General features: G+C 42.6%; 1 protein-coding gene across 3 annotated transcripts in view; it reads left to right on the top strand.

Annotated features, from left to right (window-relative positions):
- Window positions 1–19,870, top strand: part of C9H1orf21 (chromosome 9 C1orf21 homolog) — a 113,331-nt gene that overhangs the window by 61,288 nt on the left and 32,173 nt on the right. For all 3 annotated transcript variants that reach the window (XM_032696252.1, XM_032696253.1, XM_032696254.1), the window contains exon 3: window positions 5,909–6,003. In XM_032696252.1, the coding sequence (XP_032552143.1) occupies window positions 5,909–6,003 (95 nt within the window). The remainder of the gene's footprint in view (window positions 1–5,908; window positions 6,004–19,870) is intronic.

The raw sequence follows: 19,870 nt of genomic DNA, 5'->3' as shown, positions 1-19,870 counted from the left end.
GATGGGATATTGGGAAGGAATCCTTCCCTGTGAGGGTGGGGAGGCCCTGACACAGGTTGCCCAGAGAAGCTGTGGCTGCCCCTGGATCCCTGGAAGTGTCCAAGGCCAGGTTGGAGGGGGCTTGGAGCAACCTGGGCTAGTGGAAGGTGTCCTTGCCATGGCAGGGGGTGGAACGAGAGGAGCTTTAAAGTCCCTTCCAACCCAAACCATTTTGCAATTTTATGATGTTTGGCATGGTCAGTGCTCAGCATCCAAGTGGCTCACCTGCTGTTATATGTTTCAGTTAAATTGCATCAAAATGTCTTATGGTTTTTAACAAATATTTTTAGAAAGAGCAATTCAGTCCTTTATCTAAAGATAGCTTTTAGCTTTCAAGTCTTTGGGAGAGGAGAGCACGTGAAGCTTTGATCCGTGGCACTCACAGCAGTAGGAGTACTTTCTGCACCTGGCAGAAATAAGTATGGTACAGAGGAAGTTGTTAGACAGAAAGTTCATATTTCACAGAACAGAAATGTGTCTTATAATGCATAAAGGATAAATCTTGGCATGTCCTGTGATAGGAAGGCAAGAGTGACTACAGAAAGATATGAAGCACAGGAAAATGAAGGTATGTTTCGAAACTTTCTTCTTGGCATTGTGACTGAAGTACCACTTTTACCTCATGCCTGATACTTGATACCTCACTAAAAATAGAGAAGAGAGGCTCACCCATCATCCCTGTTGATGACAGCAGAGCCAAATCTGTTTATCCTTAGGTGTCTGAAATGGGAATGCAAAATAAATCAACATTTTGTTTATTTATTTATTTAAAGGCTAGATTTTTTTACAAAAGATCTCTCCAAGACTCACAGTGAGTTCAGATATATTTGATGAAGTTATGCTTTTTTCAGGTGGCATTTTTTTTCAAACTGAGCCAGAATTAGTGTCATTACTGATGTTTCTGTGGTAATGGCACTTAAAGCCATGGCTGGGAGTACTGAAGAAGTTTTTCTCATAAGAACAACCACAGTTCCCCCCCCTTCAGTAATTGTTTCAATATTATAAGTTGATATGCTCATTTATCACTGAAATCATTATTAATGAGTGCTGGTTTTCTTTGTCACATTGCCATGGCAACCGGGTGACATGTTTGGGTGGAATTATCTGTTTCCAGATGGAGATCTTCATTCATAAGATTTGCCTGCTGAGAATTTTTGCAGCATATTCAACTTCAAAATTCTTCCTCCCTTGCCTTTCCCCAGAGTTTGGAGCTAGAGGCGTTCCTGCTCTCTGCTTTATGTCCTGGGATTTTGTGGTGGGTGTTATGCTCACAGTATTTCTGTCTTTTATTTGTGCTTCATTTATGTTGTTTTTCTTTTGATTTAATTGAGTTGCTTTGCTTCAACTCAATTTGCTGTGCCAGTGCTGTAAACCCATCCTCCCCCATATGAGTTATTGGAAAGCTTCTCTTTTTGTATAATATACCACACAATAGAAGACAGGACTTGATTTTTACTTTTACTCCTGAAAGGACCATAAAGATGTATTTCTCTTTATATACGACATACCACACTCTGAGTTATAGTGTCATAATTTTTTTATCGTATTCACTACTTGATTTTTAGTTCTATCTCAGAAATAAGCAAGATGTTTCACTTTTTTTTTTTAATATATATAAAACTGTATTAAGGAAAAAGATAGAGCAAGATAAATGTGCACAGAACTTTGTATAATATCTTTTATTCCAAGCTTCTTACAGTTTTAAGGGTCTTGTTAACTGCCAGACTCAATTAGGCCCTACTGGATCTCAGTCAGCATTTCAGGATTTCTCTGGGTTCATTTCTGATCACTCAGACCAAAATACCTCAAAATGTTGTGTTTCCTTTAGTAGAAATCAAAAGATAAAAATCAGAAGGTGATTTTTATCATCCTTTACTTCTTCAACTGCAGATCACTCTTACCTTATTGAGCAAAACCCAGTTAGCAGTTTTTTGCAAATATCTTAAGGAAAGGCAGTAAAGGCCCATTCATCCAACTTGTCTTAAATACAATTTTCATATTCACCTAATGCCTTTAATGACCATGACTTCAAGTCTGCCTGTTGCTTAAACATCCATTCTTTCACGCTTCCACTTCTTTCATCCTGACAGGAACTTTAGAACAAGAACAATCTCTTAAATATTTCAGAATCTGTAGTTTCTGAACACCTTGTCTTATGCATATCATATCTGTAGAAGATAAATATGGTCTTCACCTAGTCAAAAAAAGTCTTTATATGGTTGTGTCCTCCCAGTAATAACCTAATACAGCAAGACCTGTCTTCTACAAATATTTATTTGAATTTAATTGCTATATTTAGTATATTTGTAATAATGAATGTTGCCTTATCTGTGAATAAGTTGTTACACCAACTAAGTGTCCACACTGCCACCTTCTCCTCCTTTGCACCCTCTGGTTCCTCTTTGAAAGTGAAATCATACTTATTTATACCTACTTCCAACAATACTAACAAATGTTACCAACGTATTATATTTGTGCTCCCTGTATTAAGGAAAATGGTTTGCCTGGGATAGGGAATTACAAGAGCTTATGAGTAATAATGTTGCTTCGAACTTGGTGTCTCTGATCCGTTTGCTTTGTCTCTCTGTGTATCTGGTAAAACAGTTGTTCATGGCTCAGTTAACCCAAATTAGGTCGATCACTGGCTTTCCACAGGCCAGAGCTGCATTTGCCTTTTTGTGAGCTATTGCTTCGTGCACTTCTTGCTGGGAGGAAGTGGGATTGATGGAGCTGATAAACTGCCTGGCACTCCTGGCTGTTAATCAGTCCTTTAGGCACTGAAACCTCTTCCTTAGTGTGCCTCATCCCAGGAGATAGTCTTGGCCTTTAAGGCAGATCCTCAGCTTCAGATTATGTCAGAATTATATTGGTTTTTGAGATACAAATAGAGATTTCTTCTGCTCGAACACATGCTGTGTATTAGAGCCATGACATTTATATTAATTTTGTAAGACACTGCCTATTACAAGACTGATTCTACTAACATCTGCAGAAGCAGGGGTCTTCTACTTTGACCTCCTGATTTTTTTTAAATCTGTATCCATAGAATCACAGAATGGTTTGGGTTAGAAGGCACCTTAAAGCTCATCCAGTCCCACCCCCTGCCACAGGCAGGGACACCTTCCACTAGCCCAGGTTGCTCCAAGCCCTGTCCAACCTGGCCTTGGACACTTCCAGGGATGGGGCAGCCACAGCTTCTCTGGGCAACCTGTGCCAGGACCTCCCCACCCTCACAGGGAACAATTTCTCCCCAGTATCCCACCTAACCCTGCCCTCTGGCAGTCGGAAGCCATTCCTCTGAGGGGAAAGTGGATTTCTCCAAAGTAAGACTTGCTGTTTGGTGTGGTGTGTTCAACTTGCCCCAAAAATGTAGTGAAAAATGACTGATTTATTTTTGGAAACTTTCTTGCTGCTGCACTGAGCTTGAATTATCCAGGTATCTGGACTCCTACAGTTTGTAGGATGGAGGGAAGAGTAATGCCAACTGTGCTACAGATAACTGAGTAGTTACTATATTCATAAGTAAGTATTAAACTTTACTAACACTCTTGTGAAAATCATATAAGAAATCTTTGCAAAGTTCTTTGCCACCATTTTAGGGCTACTTAGCGCATCTGACAAATGATGCAGCATTTGAAGGATCTGTGCCCATGTTCAACGTGAATTTAAGATTGCATTTTTGAGGGATTTTGTTGACGATGATCTCTACAAACTCTCCAGCTGTATTCAAATTTCACATATAAATCTGATTATACCGGTTATCAGTCATGGGCTCATCAGTGTCCTGATTGACTTGCTGCAAGAGATGGTGTTTTTCAGGGAAGCATCCCTCACATACAGTCCCCACAGGGCTGCCATGCAGTCGGTGTTCAAGCACAATTAATCTCTTGGAATAAGCAGGAGACACGTTCCAGAGGTTATTTTTGCCGCTGAACATCAGGACCTCCATCCCTTCCTTGTTTTTCACTGGGCTGGGTGGAACGTGCCTCCCTCTTTCAGTTACCATGGACTGGCTGAGGGTTCTGCAAACTTCCTTTGTGCTATTTTCTCCTGCTCATCTGTTTTCCCATTCCAATCCGTACGTGCCACCGTGGGAGTTTTATGCCTTTTCTGCATGTGGGTTTTATTGCTAATCACAGCAGAGATCACTGAAGCTGGGACCAAAATGGAAGTTAGATAATTGCAGTCAATCAAGTACTTCTAACTCCCAGGCTTTATTGTGTTCAGCCCTTTTGGGTTTATGAATTGTCACCTCCAGGCTGGCTAAATTACACTGAAAAAAAGGAAAAAAACCCTCAGAGTTGTTGTTCGCATTTACCCATCTAATAATATTGCCTTAAATTCTTCCATCTGTTTTGAGATTTTGCATCTGAGATACTGCTATTTGATAAAACCACAGTTTTATTTAAACCATATAATAAAAAAACCCCATATAGATATGGACTAAACCAAATGCAAAACCATGTTGTACTTTTTAAAATTGGATTATTTTTCTAACAGTCTTATTTTTTAAATAAGCCTTTTAAAAATAAACCTTACTTTTCAAAATAAGGCTTATTTAGCTCACAGATTCTGGGGTTCACAGTTTCCAGAAAACAACTTTCCTTTTAAATAGTGTTGATTACTTTTTTAGCAATGCAATAACCCAGAAAAATCCATTTGTGTTCTGTTTTTCTCTCATCAAGTGAGAGAAATTGCTTGAAAACACACACAAAAAAGAGGGAATTTTGTGTGGTTTCTTTTAATTTGCTGAGGTTTTGCCTTTTATCCCAGTGTACTGTGTCTCATTTCACTTTGTATTAATATTTGTCACTTTTGTGGGATAAAGTTTCTCTTCTGCATCATACATCCTGGCTGGAGGAGTGTGGGTGCAAAACTCTGGGTGTTTTTTCCAATAGATTCATGTGCTACAAGGCAAAAAGAGACTGAGAAAAGGCAGTGTTGGTACTACAGGCACTGGATTGTCAGGCTGGAGAGAAGAATCACATCTCCCCAAATCCAGTCTTGTCCTACCAAAGAAAAAAATTTCTTTATTGAAGCTTCCTGTGGGACAGAAAATATTTCTGTACTGGAGCTGGGAATTTATTATTTGATGACTTGAAATGCCAAACTGATAAATATTAAGGGCAAAGCAAGAATCTTACTTTTTTTTCTCACTTATTTTCAGGCTGGATTTCTGTCTGGGTAATATTCATATTCAGGAAAAAATGGTTGCGGGGGGGGAAATGGGAAAGAGGAAGATGGTCAGCATGGGGCCTTCTCTCCAGAAATCATTCTGTGACTGTGCATTGTGTCCTCAGGAAAAACAAAATTAAAAGAAAAAATAAAAGCAGTGGAGTTTGGTGTGAGTTGTTTTTACCAGCTTTTAACTTAAATTTTCAGTACCCTCCATCAGCTTTGCTTTTCAAAGGAGTCTTTTTTCAATGCAAGGAATATCCGTGAGTAGACTCCTCTCTGTAGTAACTGCTGGTTGCCCACTGAGAATAAAAATCCAGGGAGGATGCAGGAGCAAAGAACTTGTTTGCACTGAACATATTATACAGAAAACTAGGGATTTGGGAGAGAGTACACACCAAACATCCCTGTTTTGTGGTGCCATGGCTATACTAGACCAGGAAGCTACTGAACAACTTCTGGAAACTAGTACTGAAAATTCTTACTGAAGCTTCAGTCAGGAGAATCTCCCTTGGTATCAGTCACGTTTTTAAGCCTTTAAAACTATATACATGTAATTTTTAGTTGCTTTGCTTAACTAGGGCCTTTTCTAGTCAGCTCTTTTGGTTTTAGTTTGATTTCTGTCCCAGCTGCTGAACTACACTGGTTCAAAAAATTTTTTTTTTCTTTTTTTTGTTTTTTTCTTGGTGCTCAGATGAGTATAGGATCAAACCAGTGGAAGAGGTCAAATACATGAAAAATGGGGGAGAAGATGATCAGAAAATAGCAGCCAGGAACCAAGAAAACTTGGTAAGGATTGAACTTATCACTTATCTAATGACATAATGTGGCTCTGCTTTTGTCCTGAAATATGCAACGTGCAGCACCTTCAAACCCCAGCTCGTGCGCGGCAACGGGATCTGCTCCAGAATGTCCCAGCTCCCTGCGAAGCTCTCATAGAAGGTGCAAAATGTGGCTTTTTCCTGCTTGTCTTTCTGAATTAGGCTCTACTTGATCTTGGAGTGAGTGCTTCCACGGTCACACTCCCTCCCCTCCTTTGCAGATCTGAACAAACGCTTTATTTTGAAATGTGTGTGTCTGTGGTGGTAAACCAGCAGTGCACTGCCGTTAAGAAAATGACCTACTTATGGAGATATTATCTACTTATGTAGATAGTAAACCATTACTGCTGGTTTTCCATATTTTAAAATTCACGGGGAAGGCAGTTAGGACTGGAAGAAACCAATATATTCATAACACAGCAGTCACAATAAAACATGGTGTGTGTGTTACTTCTGCCCTGATTTGAGCGCTCGTAGTTCCACTTACAGGAAGGCAATCACAGGTGAAGTCTTAGGACTACTTGAAATCACTAGGATGCTGTTAAAGCAGCTTAAAAATCACAGTTGAGTCACTTCTGGCATTTCTGAGAAGTCATTTCTCCTCTTCTAAAGCTGAAGGAACGTAGGTTTTGTAATTGGCTGGCTGGGGCTTTGCCCAGTTGAAATATTCCAAGACATCCCACAATTCTCATAGTTGGATGCAAAATTTCACATCTGGTTCCACTCATTCATTGCAGCTTTTCTTCACATAGGATTGTTGGTTTTCCCCCCCTCCATCAGTAGGACCAGAAGGGGAACATCATCATCAGCCTTCAGTGGAACCGTAACCGTTACCACCAGCTGAGGATTTGCCTTTTGCCAGCACTGTACAAAAAGCCACTGTTTGGGTTTTTTTTCTTTTCCTGGAGATGTAAGTGATCTCCAGGCAATTGGATACTTCATATTCCCTCTTCTAGACCCACACACTTGTGTTACACCACTCCACGTGCATTCCTGCAGGAAACAGGGTTTATTTTGCTGTCCTAACCCCATTGCTCAAGTAGCGATTGAGCAGCAGGTGACACAATTTCTTCTTCAGTCTCCAGATTAGGTATTTGCCGCCTGAAGTTTTGCATTGCTAATGCTCCAGTGGACAGTGCAGCTTCAGTTTGTAGCAGGATTTAGGGTGGGTCTTTTTTTTTTTTAGAGCCTCAGAAACATTGCTGAGAAGATCCCCTTTTCCAGCAGCATCCCCAGTGAATCCAACTTTATTGCCAGCATAAGCACGTTTGTTTTGAACTGGAAGAAGTGTGACTGCAGGAAGTTTTTGCTCATTTTAGACACCTCAGTGTGTTGTTGGTAAATGGAAAAAAAGGAAAAATGAACACTATCCTCATTTTTTGGGTGGGGAAAGGAAAAAAATCTAGCAGGTTTTTAGGTGGGCTACCGGGAAAAGGTTCTTCCCCCAGAGGCTGGTCGAGCACTGCCCAGGCTCCCCAGGGCAGTGGGCACAGCCCCAAGGCTGCCAGAGCTCCAGGAGGGTTTGGACAACGCTCTGAGGGACAGGGTGGGATTGTTGGAATGTCTGTGCAGGGCCAGGAGTTGGACTGGATGATCCTTGTGGGTCCCTTCCAGCTCAGGATATTCAGTCTAGATTTTAGACTAGCCTTCAGCTGCAGTTAAATTAGAGTATTTGCAGAAGGTAACATGCCACTTGAAGGACAGCAAGGAAAGGTTCAGGAAAGCTCAGGTCCACTGAGGTGACACAATGGCTGAAGTTGTACTCAAAACTATCTCAAGATATTTTACACTTTGGTTAGCTCCTGCTGTCTTGTAGCACCTAAGTGTTAGCCTGATTAAATTTAGGAAGAGTCATTTCTACAGCACAGTGCTTCATGTTTTATTATTGATGGGTCATGTTTTATGGGAGCAGTGGCTTTGTTGGAAAATGGAACTTAATATGGATTTTGGGGGCTGGTATAGCTCTTCTCTCTCATGCTTATCAGAAGGAAAATAAAAGACAACACAAATCTTCAGTCAGGATGTATATACTTTAAAACAAAAACTGTCTTGCACACCAAAAAGGCTTTATTTTCCTTTTCCTCATCTTACTATAAGGAGATTACCTTGTCTGTAATATATGCAGCTTTTTAATCCTGGGAATTGTCAAGTCTTCGTCACTCCTGGATTTTTTTAAATAGGTTTCACTGTTCAAGTTGTCCTTAGTAAACATGTTTTAGTTCAGTGCTTAGAGGATGGGTTAAGCTACCCATCACTCAGGCTTTAATTTTCTGAACGGGTGAAAAGCTGGCAAGTGCTTACATAATCCTGGCTTCTCATCAGCCATTTCCAGGCAACAGAAATTTTAGGAACAAGGAAAGGCGGTGGGAGAATCAACCAGCCCTTTTTCCCCTTTTCTTGTTTCTTAATCCCACATTTCTTTATTGTCACAGGGCTGCAAATTGACATCCTTTGCAGAAACACGGCCCAGATGAGATGTATAACCTCAATGTCCTTATAGTCTGTGCCTGGGAACTGCTCTGCTGTGGGTTATCTTACCCCTGATACTGGTGCTTGAATTATGTTCTTCAGATGCCGTTGAATTTTTCGATTCCATTGTCATCTCTGTTACTTTTTTGAAGTATTTTGAAGTCTTGCTTAAAAAAAAAAAAATCTCAGCTCGAGTGAAAATAAAACCTTTTCCTTTACAACTTAGGGACTCTTTGATGTGGTACCATCTCTGCCTTTGGTGTTGCAACATTTCTGAGTCAGGGGGAAAAAAGGTCACATAAGTAAGATACAGAGAATAGGAGGATGTGGCAGTCACCAGGGAAATTGTCATTTCATCCTGGGGTCCTATGGTCAGAGTCCCAGGCTTTTATTCTGCTTAAGGAGAGAATTGGAGAAGGGCTGGTACAAGCGTGGGAATCCGTGGGAGAGATGAGGCTCTGTCAGTGAATCACCAGCTTCTCAGCTCCAACCTGAGACTTAAGCAGAGCTCAAAACTTGAGCAAGTCTGACGTTGTAAAGCAGAAATATTCCCAAGATGCACTGACAACAGGAATGGCTGTGCTAGAGCTGTCTGCCAGGTGAAGCAGAAGATGCTCCATGGGAAGACATTTTCTGGCAGAATCAAAGGCCTCCTTGAATTAAAACGTAGGCTCTTGACAAGGGGATAAAAAAGAATATAAAAAAGGATAAAAAAGTCAAACTTGTTTCAGACTGTCAAAGTCACTTGTTTTCCTGCCTGTCTTTGTATCCATGATTCACTTCTTTACTCAGTTTGTTTCTCCAGTTCTCCACTTGCTGCTGGGATCAGTCCTGTCCTGGTTTCATTCTTGGTACCTCTGACACCTTCCTGAGCATCTCCACCCTCAAAATGAAGACAGACATGTTGCACTCGAGCTGACAGTCCCACATCCTGCTGATGGGATTAGGATGTAGCAGGATCAAGTGCTGTAGAGTTGGGGTTACGCTGGATGCTGTCGCTCTGCACCACGTGCTGTGATAGCTGCTCAGCTAAACCAGAGACATTTGGAGTCAGACCTCTGAAGAACTGGTAGATAGATGGAAGAAAGAAGTAATTTGTACTATATAAATTTTTAAATAACAAGTGGTGGGATGTAAGAAAATATATGGAAGGTGTGCTAATTTTCACATGAGACGTGATGATGCCTAGAAGGTCCTGTGTGTGTTATTATTCCTGGAGGTAAATGAGCAGCTGTGATGGTTATTTGTGAGCTCAGAAGCAGAAGGGCTGGCTGGGATGGTTTATTTGGTTCCTGGGTTTTGTCTCCATGCATACCTTGGTGCCAGTGTGCCACATGAGGTGATGAACCCCACTATGTTAAAAGTAAACCTTAACTCTCTGTGGATCCACAGCAGCTCTGCAAAACCCCACTGGGGCAGAAGGGACCTCTCCTGCATTTCCCCATTTTTTTGGGGTGACTTTGTGTTGTTTAAGGGGTTTATGATAAGCTGCCTCCAAAACAAAGGGAGTTTTACCAACATTGAGTTTGCCACTCAGCAGCTCTGGATGAGATTTTTTGGCCCTAAACAGTAGCAAAGGGTATTGATGGCTGATCATGTTTTGCATACCCTTGGAAAGCTAAAATGATAAAATTCAGGCAGTATTAAGATTTTAAAAGGTAAAATCCATTCTGAAACCTACCTACTGTAAGGAGGTGTGACCAGAATAAATAACACATTTCCCCATTTTTAATGATCTATTCATTTTTTGTTTGGAAAGGACTGTTTATCTCTATGCCACCACGTTAAATATACACAGTACAATTACATAACAGCCTATTTAACATTCATAATAGGACAAATTTAATTGTCCTCATTTCCATACTCTCACAGCACTCAGGGCTTTCCATTGTAAAATTTGACTGCCAGAAGAGGTAAAATGAGAAGGTGTGTCGTATTCCTGCAGCTTAGCATTGCTTTGGCAGACTTGATGAACTGTATCAGTTTTGCTCCAAATGGAGCAAATAGTACAGATTTCCCTGAAAATATCAAATCCCTAAAGCTGCATTTCTTTGGCATTAGGTGGCTCTCTTCATATTTATTGCAGTTCAGGGTTTGGATGTTTTTATAACTTTTATTCACCTTTTTCTGGACTGCATTGGTACAAAAGGCCACATATTGGGTTTTTATGCTTTGCTATCCAAACCCCCAAAACAATTAGGTGTAATCCTCCGTTTCATCCTGAAGCTCCATAGTGAAATTGCATGTTAGAGCTTGAGATGAATTCCTGCTGGAGCTGGGAGAAAATTGCCTCTCTGTTGCTCTTGCTCTCTCTCACTCCACCTTTAATAACAACATTTTGCCTTTTGTTTTCCCCAATAAGTACAAATTTCCACTCCACTTACCTGCAAATGCAATTTTTGTCAGCCTTGTGTGTGCTGTTATTTCCTGACTCTCTCTTGAGCTGCTCAGCCTGGCTGCTGTTCTCCATTTATCACTCAGCTCTGTTATACTTGGTATTGCAAACCCTCCTCCTCCATGGCTCTGTATTCAACACCAGTTATCATTTTCTGCAGTGATATGTTAAAAGTAGACAGTAATATCTGATAGATAAAGTGTGTGAAATTAGAAACCTGGCAGAAAATGCAGACTGAAACACCTTAATAACTATATAAAATGTAATATGTGAAAGGGAAGATCCCTATTTAAATATATATATTACAGTATGCAGAATGCATATTATAAACATCATAATCAATCATAAACATTTCTGATGTGCAATGGAAAGGCTGGCATATGCCTGAATTCCACATCAGTTTAGGAAAACACCTTTTTAATTCTATTGCCAAGCTTCCCAATCTAGTTGCTAAAAAAATATGAAGAAATAAACCAGCTAAAAGAAATTAGGGTGGCCACCACTAAATTTATTGGGGGTATTTGTGGTGTTTTCCTTTCTGTAGCCCATAAGGGCAAATTTAAACATGGAAATATAATTAATTTGGGACTTCAAGGTGCTTAAAACCAGTGCTGCTTCCTATTGGTAGGTAAGCTCTGAATTGCTGTGTTTTGAATGTGTAATTCTATATTTATCACAGCACTGTTGTAGTACATTGATGAAGAGCTTTGTAAAAATGAAAATTATTAGATATGTATACTCCAGTACTAAGAATCCAGGCTCGAGTTTCCTAGTTATTTATTTTAAACCATTTTGCAGTGATGGTGTTTCAGAACAGACCATTTCAGGATCAAACTTCCTCATGCTCTGCTTGTAAAGGGAAAGAAACCATAAATGCCCAAGCCCTCAAGCCTTTAGAAAGAAGGGGGATTCTTGGGTTTTGTCTACCCTGAAGAATTTGTGCCTGTTAAATCCTGTGTTGACCCCATGATTCCTTTCATTGCTGTATGCAACATGATCCAGGAGCCCCTGTCCCACCCCAGCAGGGGGTCAGCTCCAGGTACGAGCACTGAGACAACTTCATCACATGCATTACCCAGTCAGAGATGGATATCTAGAAATTTTCTATGTATAAAATATAGGCCATTAATTTCTCTGCCTCTTGCCCTCTTGCCCCCTATTTTCCCTCCTGTTTTCAGATCATAGAATCACAGACTGGTTTGGGTTGGAAGGGACCTTAAAGGCCATCTCATTCCACCCCCTGCCATGGGCAGGGACACCTTCCACTAGCCCAGGTTGCTCCAAGCCCCGTCCAGCCTGGCCTTGGACACTCCCAGGGATCCAGGGGCAGCCACAGCTTCTCTGGGCAACCTGTGCCAGGGCCTCCCCACCCTCACAGGGAGGAATTTTATCCCAGTGCCCCACCTAACCCTGCCCTGTGGCAGTGGGAAGCCATTCCCAGTTGTCCTGTCACTCCAGGCTCTTGCCCAAAGTCTCTCTCCAGCTCTTGGAACCCCTTTAGGCACTGGAATACCAGTACACATAGATGTAAAGATCTGTATATAGAAGATATAAAGCCCCAGCTCAACAAAACACTTGAAGATGTTTTTGGTTCTTATGTTGGAATCCAGGCAGGGAGTAAAACACAAAAACATGGAAAATTATGGCTTGGGTCAGTCCATGAGGGGAAAAAGAAATCCAGCGCCATTTTCTTTGGTTCCTGGGGCAGGACAACGTGAGCATCACCAGGTGAGCGGGGAGGTGGAAATGGGCAGGAGGTCCCTGTGCCACCCACCCGTGGCAGCTCCTGCACTGCAGAAGAGAGCAGGGAAGGGAGGGCTCCAAAGCCAGGCTGCTCCCCCACACGTTTTCCCATAAGGACAGGCTGGATGCTTTGCCTGGATGCTGTGTCAGCCAAATCCCGGGGCCCCAAGGGAGCTCTGGAGGAACAGGTCCCACAGGTTTCTCGTGGAGCTGCTCCCCATCTGAGCTCCACTGCCTTCAGTTCAAGAAAGAAACCACAGAACTAAAGCCGCAGAATAAGTGAGTAAATGAAAGCCAGGGATTAAAATCTGAGAGTAACTCGGTGGAGGAGCGATGAGAGTAATGTCAAGCTCCTTCTGCTCAAGATGGCAGGGTTCCCATTAGGATAAATGAAGCAGATCTCACAGGCAGGTGGGGGAGCTGGGACACCCTGAACCCCCTGCCCTGGGCACCTGCAAGGGCCAAGGTGTTGTTTCCTCCTGGCAGAGCCGCTCAGAGCAGCCGAGAGGGCAGAGGGACAGAGAGGGCAGAGCAGATGGTGTGTCCCACTTGGTGAGGATGCATTCCAGATCCATGTAGGACAACATCTTTATAATATTCTGGATGCCTCAGGTTGCCCAGAGAAGCTGTGGCTGCCCCTGGATCCCTGGAAGTGTCCAAGGCCAGGTTGGACGTGGCTTGGAGCAACCTGGGCTAGTGGAAGATGTCCCTGCCCATGGCAGGGGGTGGGACTGGAGGATCTTTAACGTGCCTTCCAACCCAAATCATTGTAGGATTCTAAGGGGAATTTTGCTTTTTACTTTTATAAGATGATATCTAAGAAATTCCCCTGGGAATATATAGTATTTTCCTCCAGTCTTCATTGATAGTGTCAGGATTGGCACTTTTTATGGTGTGTATCATCCCAGATTCCCTTTCCCAGAGAAATGAAAATTATAAAATCATTCTCTGGTTTCTTTTTTCCCCCAGAGTCTGATATCCTAAATGAATGCTGCCCTATATGCTGTCACTACTAAGTAATTACAGCATTTCAGTCTTCATAAACCAATCTTTCCAGTGTTTTTTGGAAGAAATGCATTTGCAGCTGAAATAGAAGTGCAAGGAAAAGACATTGTTACCAGAGCCAGTTATTTTAAATGCTGTGCAATTAGGTGATTTCCATATTGCCCCGTTCATTTCAAATTTGCAGTGATATTCTTCAAAGAATGGTTTCTCATAATGAATTTATGACAGTTTTAGCTCATTCCACTTACGGGTCACTGCATATTATATAGACATCAAAGTAAATGATTGCACTGTTAATATTCTTTTTCTTCTGGATTCTATTAAAATGCTTTTGGTGAAGAAGTATTCATTTTTTCTCTATTTCATTATGAAAATCTAAAAGATAAATATTTTTAGCAAGTCAGAAAATAATATAAAAAGTTTGGTCCTCCAGCTTCATTTCTTCAGACCAGACTTCGTTTCCTTCTTCCCCCTTTGTTGAATAAACCTTCACAGTGCCCTATGGAGAGGTAGAGTGATATGATTTATCAGGCTCTTGATGAATGTGACTTTTAAGTAGAAAGCTTAAAAAATATATAATTATATTTGTTTCTAAGCATATTAAAATGACAGTGTCCAGAAGCAACATATAATTGCAGTGTTGATGGTGGAAAAATGTAGTAATGAAGGTCTGATGGGCAGGAGCCCAGGGCAACTCTCAGGAACATGTTTTCAGGACCAGTTTACATCGTTGGTGTGAAGAGTTCTTCTAAAACCTGCAGAGATGTTCCCATCTTATGGAAGCAGGTCACTTTCCATAAGAACTGTGTTTTTCCCATGCCTGTATCATTTTAACGGGAGAGTTTGTGCCTGGGATTTTTTCCCCCTCTTTGGGCTGATGCTGTTTAGGAGGGGGATGGACACAGAGCTCTTGGTGAAGCAGGAGTCAGAAGTCATGGCAAGGCAGCAAGTTTTTGATTTAAGAGTTTCTTCCATCATTGTGAGGACTGGCAACCTTCCCCTCCTTTTTTTTTTTTTAAAAAAACTGAGATACTTTTTTATTATTTTAATTATTTTTTTAAGAATTTGAGCATCTCCACACTTGAGGAACTGAAGCTTTAAGAAAGATGAGCTGTAGGATTTTGCAAGCTGTCACCAGGAGAAGCTCTCTGTATCCTCTGTTTTGGTACTTGCTATTCAGCAATTGCCTCGTAGGTGTTAATTATTAATTCTGCTCTTCTGGAACAGAGGGTAAGGGGAGATACAGGCAGAAGTGAACATGCAGAAATACCTAAAATCATCAGAAGGCACTGATAGAGGCTAGAGCTGGTGAATCCAGGCAGCTGTGCTGACTGCTGGGAGTCCCAGTCTGGAGCAGCACTGGCCAAGCCAGTGAGCTGTGCTCTGCTGTCCTCCTGCCTTGTCACAGCAGCCAAATAGCAGTTCAGTCTTTCATCTGTTCACATTTAATTATAGGTATTATATGGGTCTGCTCAAGCTTTCTTTTCAGGGACAGGATCTCTGCTCTTTGGGGACCATGGACAGGACCTGAGGGAACGGCTGGAGCTGTGTCAGGGCAGGGTCAGGTTGGATCTCAGGAAAAGGTTCTTCCCCCAGAGGGTGGTTGGGCACTGACCAGGCTCCCCAGGGCAGTGGGCACAGCCCCAAGGCTGCCAGAGCTCCAGGAGGGTTTGGATGATCCTCTGGGGCACAGGGTGTGATTCTTGGGGATGGGTCTGTGCAGGGCTGAGGGTTGGACTGATGGTCCTTGTGGGGCCCTTCCGACTCGGCATATTCCAGGATTCTGCAGTTTCAGACTGTTGAAGTGCACAGAGTTATAACAAGCAAATTTATCTGTAGATATGTCATTAGATATTTAACCATGCATCCTTAATGATCTCTCACTTTTAGTCTGATTATGCTATTGCACCTGGAAAAGAGAGGTGAGGTTCCATTTTAGACCTCAAACCGATACAGATGTGGTGCTTAGAGACACGGTTTAGTGGTGGCCTTGGCAGTGTCAGGTTAGTGGTTGGACTTGATGATATTAGAGGGCTTTTCCAACCTTTATGGTTCTATGAATGTATTAATTTTCATTGCTTGAAGCTGAGGTGAAGCCCTCAGAGGGGTGGGGCATTCAGGATTGGTTTCAGGCAAATCCTTCATACAGTCAGTGCATTTTGGCTGTACTCTGATTATACTGCAGTAATTTTTTTCAGTGGAAAGTGTTTCATTTTGTGAACTTCCCTAACTAATGTCTTCAAAGAAGAAAATGGGAAAATGAGCAGAAGCACTACAGGGAGAGGTAAGAAGAGATTCAGAGGGTTCTCCTGAACCCTGAACTTCCCTGCTTGCCATGAACAGCGCATGATAGCAGCATGTTGCATCATCTAGAGTTGTCATTGCTTGAAAACCAGAGTTTTCTAACTTATTTTTTCAAATGAACATTTTCAGCTTTGAATTTGCCACTAGTCTCTTAAAAGCCCTGTTACTCCTCTGTTCTGGGATTAGAAAAGCAGAAGCTCCCAGTCCATTTAGTACCATTATTGTTTTGAACTACTTGGATTTTGTCTCCTTTTGTTACACAAACAATGCCATTTTTTCCACTGTCCAATCTGTATGAGACTTTCTTCATTACCTAAATTATTTTTAGCATGTTTTTTCCCTGTTCATCTTTGTTATTTAGTAAGAAATGTTAAAAAATACTTCTACAAGCAGCATACACTAGAACATCCAAGAGTGAGGAATACTCCCAGGAATAAAAATTGTAGCAGGAAAGCACTAACCAACCTTCAGATAGACAGTGTCTGTTGTACTGAATGAGGACAAAATGTTATTTTCCTGTTTCAATAGTCACTGTTTTTGTTAGATTTTCCACCTGTTAGGCAATTGTGTACTCACATCATTTATTGAGCAGGAACATTTTCCACTGCTGCAGCCGTTGTTTTGTGTTTGCTTGCTCGATATTTTGATTGTGTTTCATTACAATATGTGACCAAAGTTGGAAAATGTTTCAAATTTGCCGCGGAGACAATGCTGATGTTTTGCACAGAATTATTTGAATCCGTGGTGAACATTTTTAAGTGGATTTTTTTTTTTAATTCTTCCAGGGAAATGAGGGGTCTCAGCAGGGGCTGGGCTACCCAGGCCTGTATCAGCTTAGGCTTTTGGAGATTTGAGGGCACATGGGGGCAGAAGGCATCCTGATTTAATGGTGTCTTCTCTAGAGAAAGGGAGGGAGAATGGAGATTGCTGCTGGGGAAGCTCATTAACAGGCTCCTTTAGCTCTTTAGCCTTAATTGCTGTGTGCTCAGGGTGACAGGCCTGGCAGATCCGGGTCTCCTCAAGACCTGACGTGACCTCGGAAGGCGCTTCCCGTTTGCTCTCCGGCTGCCGCGCGTTTTGGGACTGTTGGGAAGGTCACGGCATCCCTTTGCCTATGTCCCTCCACCTTGCCAAGGGTGACTGGGGTGGCCACCACAGAGGTCTCCAAGGTGCTGTGAAGCCATGGGATGCTCCTCAGGGAGGAGGTGAGTGAACTAAGAGAGGGGGATTTATTCCTGGTGGAGGATTAAAGCAGGATCGTGTGACCTCTGCGCACGGACGGGGGGACTGGCAACGTCCCTGGTGATCTTGGGGTGTTTGAGGTGTCCTGTACAACCCCCCCAAAAAAGGAGCTAGACTGCCTCCAGCTGAACTAGAAATGCTTCAGCCACCTCCAAGGACAAAGCAATGAGTGTAGCTGCCCATCTGCACTATGTATTCTTACACCAGGGCTGGAAGGGCTCAGTCTCATCTTTTTTTTTACTGTAATTTAGCTTTTTGGCTTCAGTTGTTCCCCTTTGATTTTGTGGATAGCCAAGATGAGCTGCTCTGCAGGCAGCTGAGAGACTCAAGGGTGTGTTGTAATGGATTTCTGCATTTCAACTGGTGGAAAGAGGAGGAGAAAATTGGATTGGGAGAAGGGGAATCAATATAAGATTATAACCTGCAAGGGTTCAGGATTTTTTTAAGTGAAAAGAAAAAGTCAGGGAGGGAAAAAAACCCATATGAAAATAAATTTATACCTGTAAATGCAAGCACTTTGATATTCTGAAAAAGCTGAGCAGATAATTCAGGCTCTTGTGTATACAGAGTTTGGAATTACATGTAGATGTCTTACAAAATAAATCTCCTGCATACATGAATAATTTTTAATGTGAAGCACTAGTTTACGCAGATACCAAAGTAATACTGAACTAAGTTAGTATGCAGCTTTATGTTTGTTCTCACTGGGAAGAAAACCCTTTCTTAGGCTTTAAATTGTTTGTTCCTTGCTCCTGTAAGAAGCAGTGTTAGAGTTCAAACAGAGCTCTTGGTGTTCCGCTTTCATCTCCCACACCTGACCTGTGTGGACCGTGTGCTGCTCTATCTCATATGGAATCTTTCCATGGGATGCCATCAAAGAAAGGCAGCTTTAAATAAAATAATCAAGCCAACGGATAGTCTCTACATGGGAACACAAACCCAGTGCTTCTTAATAAGGTAATCATATTATAATTGTGTGTGTGTGCATATATATTTAAATGTAGCTTGTATTGCAGCAGCACCTGAAGGCAATAGTTTGGAATCAGAAGCAGCTGCTCTGCCTGCAAAACCAGCAAGAATGGGCTCTTATATTAACAATTTTTCCCAAAATCTCATCCAAACTAGCACTTTTATTCAAAAATCCATTTACTTCCAGAAGAGTGGCTTAGAGCTAAGTTTCCAAAGCCCAGGCTGTTAATCAAAAGGCAAACCCTGGCAAGGCATCATATGCAGCAAAGAGGGATGTTCTGCTGTCCTCTTCCCCCAGTATGGGCCTACAAGAGAGCTGGAGGGGGTCCTCATACAAGGGCCTGGAGTGACAGAGCAAGGGGAAATGGCCTTAAACTGACAGAGAGTAGGTTTAGATTGGATATAAGGAAAAAATCCTTCCCTGTGAGGGTGGGGAGGCCCTGGCACAGGTTGCCCAGAGAAGCTGTGGCTGCCCCTGGATCCCTGGGAGTGTCCAAGGCCAGGTTGGACAGGGCTTGGAGCAACCTGGGCTAGTGGAAGATGTCCCTGCCCATGGCAGGGGGTGGGATGAGATGAGCTTTAAAGTCCCTTCCAACCCAAACCATTCTAGGATTCTATGAATATTTGGATGATGGACTCCATGAAGGGGCAGTTTCGATGGGAGAGGGAGCATGCCATCAGCCTGTCCTTTTCCCTTGGTTTTCTCCTTCCTTTAGCCATTTGGAGAAACAAAACTGCTGTGAAAGAGAAAGGAGGGACAGATTTGACTGTCAGGCATGGTAGAACCCAGGGGGTGATTTCAGGGTTGGAGAAATGCTGGTAGTGTTGTACTTCTGCAGCTGAAATGCCACGGGTTTGCCAGATCACCCTCTCTTTTTCAAAGAATCATGGAATCACGGAATGGTTTGGGTTGGAAGGGACCTTCAAGATCATGCAGTTCCAACCCCCTGCCATGGGCAGGAACACCTTTCAGCCAGACCAGGTTGCTCAAAGCTCCATCCAACCTGGCCTTGAACACTTCCAGGGATGGGGCATCAACGACCTCCCTGGCATCAATGACTTCTTTCTAGGCTTGGAGAGCACGTTCCCTTAGCAAGCACCCCTAAACTAGCCATAGGGAATCCTCAGCCCTTCCAGGTGACTGGTGGAACTCTGGAATAACCGGCTTCAAGTTGCTTCATAGTCTCTAAGAGTGAGTCAAGGTCAAAACGTGCCTTACTGTTTTTTTATAAGGGCTTGGCTGGATGCACAAGTTTAGCAGCTTGTATGTTTGTGGGATTTGTTGCTTCTGGAGATCTCCCGGCTCTCTAAGTCACTGTGTCCTGCCCAGCTTTTCTAAAGATTAACATCCGTGTGGGAACACTGCCTCTGAAGCTGTGTTTACACTCATTTCCTTCCTGGGGAAAACATCCAGCAGCGGAGCAGGGCTTCGGCGGCGGCAGATGCGAGGAGACGGTGGCACGTCTTTGCAGAGTACAGCTTGTTCCTAGCTGGTTGTGCATGGAGTTTTCTGCGTCCTCTTTTCCTTTTCTTTATTAAAAAAGCAAGCAGAAACCTCTTCCCGAGCTAAAAGCATCGCTCAGCCTTGCAGTAAACCCAGCCAGGGCTGGCCACTGGCCAAACCTTCGCTCGCCGCAACCTGCACACCACGGAGCTCCTCCAGGAATAGCCCTGGTGCTCTTTTAAAAAATCCCTCCCCCCCGTAAAG

Source organism: Chiroxiphia lanceolata, chromosome 9, assembly GCF_009829145.1.
Source record: "Chiroxiphia lanceolata isolate bChiLan1 chromosome 9, bChiLan1.pri, whole genome shotgun sequence".
NCBI lineage: Eukaryota > Metazoa > Chordata > Aves > Passeriformes > Pipridae > Chiroxiphia > Chiroxiphia lanceolata.
The sequence above is the reverse complement of the archived record's forward strand: the minus strand, read 5'-3'. Positions and strand labels throughout refer to the sequence as shown.